This window comes from Cardiocondyla obscurior, linkage group LG07 (assembly GCF_019399895.1).
Source record: "Cardiocondyla obscurior isolate alpha-2009 linkage group LG07, Cobs3.1, whole genome shotgun sequence".
Taxonomy (NCBI): Eukaryota; Metazoa; Arthropoda; class Insecta; order Hymenoptera; family Formicidae; genus Cardiocondyla; species Cardiocondyla obscurior.
In genome coordinates this window covers 2,257,131-2,263,547 of record NC_091870.1, presented here as the reverse complement: position 1 = coordinate 2,263,547, position 6,417 = coordinate 2,257,131, and the positions used below count along the sequence as shown (strand labels likewise).

The 6,417-nt window shown below is 35.6% G+C and overlaps 2 protein-coding genes across 2 annotated transcripts; one reads left to right on the top strand and one right to left on the bottom strand.

Moving 5' to 3' along the window:
* Window positions 1–535: 535 nt before the first annotated feature.
* On the top strand, window positions 536–3,111 carry LOC139104100 (uncharacterized). Its single transcript, XM_070659329.1, has 4 exons — window positions 536–1,185; window positions 1,263–1,407; window positions 1,527–1,710; window positions 2,231–3,111. The coding sequence occupies exons 1-4, from the start codon at window positions 1,007–1,009 to the stop codon at window positions 3,109–3,111; spliced, it is 1,389 nt and encodes a 462-aa protein (XP_070515430.1). The 5' UTR covers window positions 536–1,006.
* LOC139104104 (uncharacterized) lies at window positions 2,645–6,318 on the bottom strand. The gene is made up of 8 exons (XM_070659335.1): window positions 5,702–6,318; window positions 5,478–5,637; window positions 5,283–5,395; window positions 5,064–5,195; window positions 4,778–4,985; window positions 4,482–4,626; window positions 4,285–4,399; window positions 2,645–4,175 (listed from the first exon to the last, which is right to left on the bottom strand). The coding sequence occupies exons 1-8, from the start codon at window positions 5,891–5,893 to the stop codon at window positions 4,020–4,022; spliced, it is 1,221 nt and encodes a 406-aa protein (XP_070515436.1). The 5' UTR covers window positions 5,894–6,318; the 3' UTR covers window positions 2,645–4,019.
* Between the last annotated feature and the right edge of the window lie 99 nt (window positions 6,319–6,417).

The window sequence follows — 6,417 nt, the reverse complement described above, 5'->3', positions numbered from 1 at the left end:
GAGGACTAATAGTGAAGATTTTCTGAGACGAAGTGGATGCGTTTGATAGAAAATTTTATGTAATATCGCGTAATATGTTTACCGCTTAGGCTCGTGCTCTTTCCTACGCAGCATAAGGAACCCACACGAAAGAATCAAGCTGGACTTGATTTAGCTTTACGCAACACACAATTCGAATATACATATAGCGTTTAATATCGATACGAAAAAAAAAGAAAAAAAGAAGAAAAAAAACGCAGGACTCCTCTTGTGTCTAAAGTTATATCAGTGATACATTTTTCCAAAACGCTCGGCACCCGAGCGTATAGCTCTGTATCGTTAACATCTCTTTACATACATAAATATATATTTAAAAATAAATATATTTTGATCTGTCGATTAGTTATAAAAATAAAGACTGACGAATAAAGCTACCAACCCTTTTGTTTTTATATTAAACGAATATCTATCCGATTCATATCATTGATATTTTAGTGCTTTTTTTTTTTAAGTCGAACATCGATTCGGATTTTTTTTTTTTATAATTAATCATTAAGTTGAGGAGGTTATTGTCAGTGTACAATAATCTGCACGTAATCTACGGCTCTTATTTTTTTTCAAACATTGCTTAGGGAGTTAATTTGTTAGAAATATACAAACATATAAAACTAATATATATATATATTTTTTTAATCAATTTAAAAGAACTGTGTAGTTTCAGAAAGTATAATTTAAAAAGAAAAAAGAAGATACACATTAGCTTGGCAAGCAACGAGAACCAAAGCGAATCGTCTCAAATTGTTGTATATTTTTTTAATCTTATGCGTTATTTTCATTCGGCGCGACGAATTTAACTACCGTTCGTACGAAGACCCAAAATTGCGAGGAGTATAACAGAATTAATGCCCTGTCTGTTTTCGTGGAAAAGTCGGAACGAGAAGAGCAGGAAAAAGAATTGCTAACTCAAGCGGACAAGTCGAAGGATAAACTAGTTTCTACCTTCGCGACGAAGTAGACGAAAGAATTTATGTGCATTAAAAAATATTACTTAATTACGTACAAATTAATTTGCAGCCTCGCTAAAAAGTCACGTCGATTTAATCAAAGGAACACAAGGAAGACGGCTAATTGTGACAGTTTTTCATTAAACAAGGATGGAAATAAACGGCAGTCGAAGGAATACAATTTTATGGATACTCGTGCGAAGTAAACTTTACATCTTATGTTTTACACGAAGTAATATCGTTGGCTCGTATGCACTTAAAACTTTTAAACTTACGCAGAATGCGTCTTGGTAAACACAATGGCGAGAAACTGCCAGAATTTCCACGGGATCAGTTTAATAAGTTGAACAAGAAATCGCTAATTAAAACTCTAACGCAATCCAGTAATAAGGATACCTTGGAAACTAAACCAAAACGCGACATTGTAGGTTTCTCTTATTATTTAAATGCAATCTTAAATTTCTAAATTTAATACGTAAAATTAAAAAAAAAAAAACTTGTTCAATGCCACGAAATTACTAATGCTATTAAATTCCGAGACAGGTAACGGAAAATATAACGAAGCAGGGGAAAAAATTACACGTAGATCCTATAAAGAGAATTCCAGCAACGAACAATTTTGTCTACCAGTTCAATTCGTTTGCCAAACAGTCTCGCCTGTCAACGTTGCAGACTCATTTATCGCGTGCAAATAACTCTGAACAAATATTGCCTCATTCTACAACAGGTGTGGAGCTAATTAAATTGAATATAAAATCTTTTTACATATATATTAACTGCTCCATTCGTCTTTTCAAAATATGCATTTTAAGAGAAGTATAAAGATAAAATTAAAGTATCTTAACATTAATCAACAAAAAAAGTATTCTAATTATAAATACGTCATTCATTAGATCGTAGTTCTTTATTAAATTATTATGATTCTTAATAATTATATATAAATTATTATAACCCAGATCTTGCTAAACAAAAGCCATCTATTGTCTTGCCGAAATTAAACTCCGGTGTCAATTTCGTAACTAGTCCCAATTTGAATAAAACGAGTTCTTCCTCGACGAAAAATACTTGCCTACTGATACTTGGGAAAAAAGATCAGACACGAACGTTAATTAAACAAGCTGATAAAAAATGTAAATTATACTTTTACTGAGTAACTTCGCCTGTTGCGTAAAACTTTTTTTTTATATATTATTTTATTATTTGAGTTCTTCGAAGTAAGCTTTAAAATCACATTTCTATCATTTTAGGCGAGCAACATGATACAGAACACGAAGTAAAAAATGTGAAGTCGGCTTGGCAAATACTATGTGAGAAAAAAGACTGGACGAAGAGTAGAGATTACATTGACGAGCGCGATGCTGATGTAAAAAAGTTGCAAGAGATGCTAGAGAAAATGACCTGCAAGATAGATAAGATTCAGAAAAATTATATGGATGCCAAGGCGAGTCGTTATTTGCAGAGAAGTGTGACCAGCGTCTTCGGTACGGGCAAGTCAAATTTAAAGGAAGAAACTGGACTCGTGAGAGGCACAATCTTTCCCGATGGAAAAGCCAAGATCAAATCAACGCTTCGTCGCCTGACAAACGTCGATAACGAGACAATCGATAAGGATATGACGAGGATACAATCTGACGAAGATCAGGATAACGTTTTGACAAATAAACAATCACAAAAAAATTTACTTTCATCGAAATACACTGCAAAGAAGCGATCTATACACACTGAGGCACATAAGCAGAATATCGCCAATACTGCTAGATCAGTTCACACAATTGCACCGAATATTAGTAAGGAACGAGATACAGTTGTTACAAATATAATAAAGCCGAAGCATACAAATAAGACGGGAGCAAAAACCAAATGTTCCTTCAAGGAATATTTGCAACGTTATAGCGTTGACATTCATAAATCACTCGGCATCGAAGATAGAGAGCGTACTCGACATGTAGAACCATCGTCTATCAATATTGCAGATATTTTAGCGAAACACAATATTGAACCACACATGTATAAATACTTTCAAAAACGTGGCTGCGACTCGGGTGATTGCGCAAGCGAAAGCGATGAAAGTTATTCTTACTCGGACATTGCGACCAATATTATGCAAGTAACGTCAGCGGATAATTAACATATTAATACAAAAATTTGTGATAACCTTTCTTGAAAATAAAGTTACATAACGATACACAACTGACAAAGGCAATTGATACGATTTCTTTCGATATTTAGAGACAGTCGAGCGTAACAAATTACTAAGATAAACGCCTTTATTAAAATGAGATTCAACACAAATTTACCGAAAGATACGTTATCACAAATACTTTAGTTGAAATATTAAAGAAAAAAAATTCTTATATAATTTCTGTAATTATCACTGTATGACAGAAATATATATTTTTAAATTCGTAAATGTTTCCTAACTTATTATATTTAAAATTGAAGTTAATAATTTTACAAGTCTTGTTCTTACTTCCTCACAACGCGAATAGATCATATTCCCTGCATGTAAAAAATATATAAACGTGAAAGTTAAAAATTTCCTATGTACAATCTTACGTTTTTATAAAATATATTTTATGTCCTAACTATATAACTAAAACTTTTACTGTTATTAGAACATATCACAAAATGGTTTCCATTAATTAATTCTTAAATGTTGTATATTATATATATTTATATATAAATTAATTATATGACGAGTTTATAAATATGTCCTGCATTTTCCAATTTTTAATTTACTTTCGTACCGTCTGTCAAATTATGGCACTATCGAATTAACACTTTACTACTTTCAAAGAAATAATAAAAATTTATTTATAATATAAATAAGGTGTTATGATATGTCTTAGACTGGCCGATACGCGATGACCAAATGCATTACACCGACGTTCTTGTAAATTCACAGCTACTTCATTGAGAATCATTCACAGAGTTTGATTTCAGATATTTTCGCACATATGCGTTGTCTTCAACAAGCACTTGTCTACTCCTTTCTCTTTCGTAACAGAAAAATCGTTGAATGAGAGATAGAGCATATCACAACACTGGAAGCGCCGAACTGTGGCTTTGGTATATTATAGCCCCGGTAAAATTAATTGCTGCCGCCAGCACAAAAACCGGCATCCACCAACCGTGCGAGGCAGTTACTAATTCGGCTGTCAATGGTCCGCAAAGAATTCCAGGTACCGTTGCCTAAAAATCAAAACGTATATAACAGATAATGTAGATAATCCTGTAACGATTCATTAAATAATGAATTAATAATTAATAAATAAATGAATTAAGGAAAAAAAATGTATACAATTGTATTTGAAACTGCAAATGTGATTCCTGCATGATTCGGAGCTATGTCCGCGTGATTACTTAGATGTCCAGCAGAGTTGCATGCGCAGAGGCCCATAGATATCGAAACGAAGCTATAAAATAAATTTATTTATATTTCGTAAAGAATAACTCCAATAATGCGAAACACAGAAATAATATAATAATTGTACATACATAACTGCGGCAAGTAGATTATCTACAGCACAGAAAGCTAATAAAAAAGCACCCGGTCCTATTAGGCCTATATTAGTCATTAATCTTCTAACAGATAAAACAGACCATCTTTTCTGTATCAAAGTATCAGCACTGTGACCAGCAACTGTGAAGGAAAAAAAAAAAGATGTTAGAAAAGAAAAAAAAACTTATCTTATCTTAAAAAAGCCGTGTTAAATTGAACCGAATTAATTGTTGCCGCTTTGTAGTATCTATTATATTAAAAATAAGATTGAAATATACAATTATAATCTTACCGATACCAATAAGAGAGTTAACAATATAAGGGAGAGCTGTTAAACTGATACTCTCTTTATTCGCAGACAAGTTTCTTGATAAATAAGTTGGTAGCCACTGCATTATTATATAATTGCTCCAATTCATTGCAAAGTGTGCTATATACAAAGCCCATAGAGGCCAGTGAGCAATAAATTCTGTCCAACGTAAGCTTCTATTCTGCGTCACCTGTAAACGATCATAAAATTAGTAACGAGGATATAATTAAAAGTAAATTGAATTAAATTTGAAAAGAAAAGAATTTACTCTAGGAACAAATAATGGTATCTCATCTTGAGTATTAGTTTCTTGATAAAGTATCAACCACAGTAAAGTCCATATGATACCTATTGTTCCGAACAAATAAAATCCAGTTTGCCACGCCAAATGTGGACATATCTAATGCAAAAAGAAATAATTTGTAAAATGTAGTTTTTTTTTTTTACAATTAAAATACATCTATATTGAGAGTATTATAAATCTTACAACAGACGCAACGACTTGACCAACGGAACCAGCAGCTACCAAGTAACCAAAAGCGCGTGATCTCTCTTCCACAGGAACATTATGTGCGAATAAATGAAATATCACGGGTAGGCCTAAAAAAAAAAATATATTAATGCCTGATCTTAGAATGTATTATTATATCGGCTTCGATTTTTGTTTCTTTTACAATCTTACCTAATCCTTCGCCAAGTCCTAGAACCACCCTGCATATTATAAGCAGTGGTAACGATTGCGCCAGCAACGGCGTGATGACTGTACTAATGGACCACAGCAAAACTGCCAGCATAAGCACCGTCTTACATCCAAAACGACTCGCCGTGCTCGCGCCGATGATCTTGAAGAAGAAAATAAGGTGTTGTAGATTCGGCAGTGACGGGAAGAACTACGGGATCATCTACCTGACTAGTAAAGTATCCGAAAGCGAAGGCGGACAGTATCCATCCCTGCCAGTACAGGTTCCATTTGAACTCGTCGGTCATAGGAACGATAGCGATAGGCATGATGACCCTGTCCGCGGCGTTTATAAAATTCGCGGCCGAGCAGAGGGCCACGATGCGCGAAGTGCGCGGTAGCATCCGAAATTTAGCCATTGCCGAGAGCACCGTGGGCTTCCAAGATCGCGGCGAGTCGACGCGATTCAGCGATCGCTGAAGATCATCGTGTAGTCCAGGCTCGGTCCGGATCGGTGCTTCCTCGCGCTGCGTTAAGCCGCACGCTTGCTCGCACCACGCAGGCGAAACGAAATAAAGCCACGGGGCGAACGGGTCGTTCGCGTAGAACGGAGTTTTCTAACCTCCGTATTGTCATAGAACGACGGGACGGTTTTGCGACCAAGCGCAGCTCGCGCACGGCGGCGAAACGACTTGAGATATCAGACTTGTACTCGTCCGCTCGTCCCACATCGATAAACGCGCCGAGCTAATGTTAGAAAACGTAATTAGTCCTCATTACTCCGACGCAAGGACGCGACACGACACCAACACGACACACTACGCAGAGCCGAACTCAAAATTGCGGCTTCCACGCGTACAGGTGCAGAGGCTCGTCCGTGTCAAGCCAGCGCTTCGGCTGCCGTCGGATGGAGGAAAAGGCCAGAGCTATACTTCGTCTGTCC

Bases quoted from the DNA above. Each gene is read 5' to 3' on its own strand.
- LOC139104100 (XM_070659329.1), top strand. From the start codon at position 1,007: ATGTGCATTAAAAAATATTACTTAATTACGTACAAATTAATTTGCAGC. The intron at 1,186-1,262 runs GTAAACTTTACA...AAACTTACGCAG, and splicing joins TTTATGGATACTCGTGCGAA to AATGCGTCTTGGTAAACACA. The intron at 1,408-1,526 runs GTAGGTTTCTCT...ATTCCGAGACAG, and splicing joins CTAAACCAAAACGCGACATT to GTAACGGAAAATATAACGAA.
- LOC139104104 (XM_070659335.1), bottom strand. From the start codon at position 5,893: ATGGCTAAATTTCGGATGCTACCGCGCACTTCGCGCATCGTGGCCCTC. The intron at 5,638-5,701 runs GTAGATGATCCC...TTCTTCTTCAAG, and splicing joins TCGGATACTTTACTAGTCAG to ATCATCGGCGCGAGCACGGC. The intron at 5,196-5,282 runs GTAAGATTTATA...TTTTTGCATTAG, and splicing joins GTCAAGTCGTTGCGTCTGTT to ATATGTCCACATTTGGCGTG.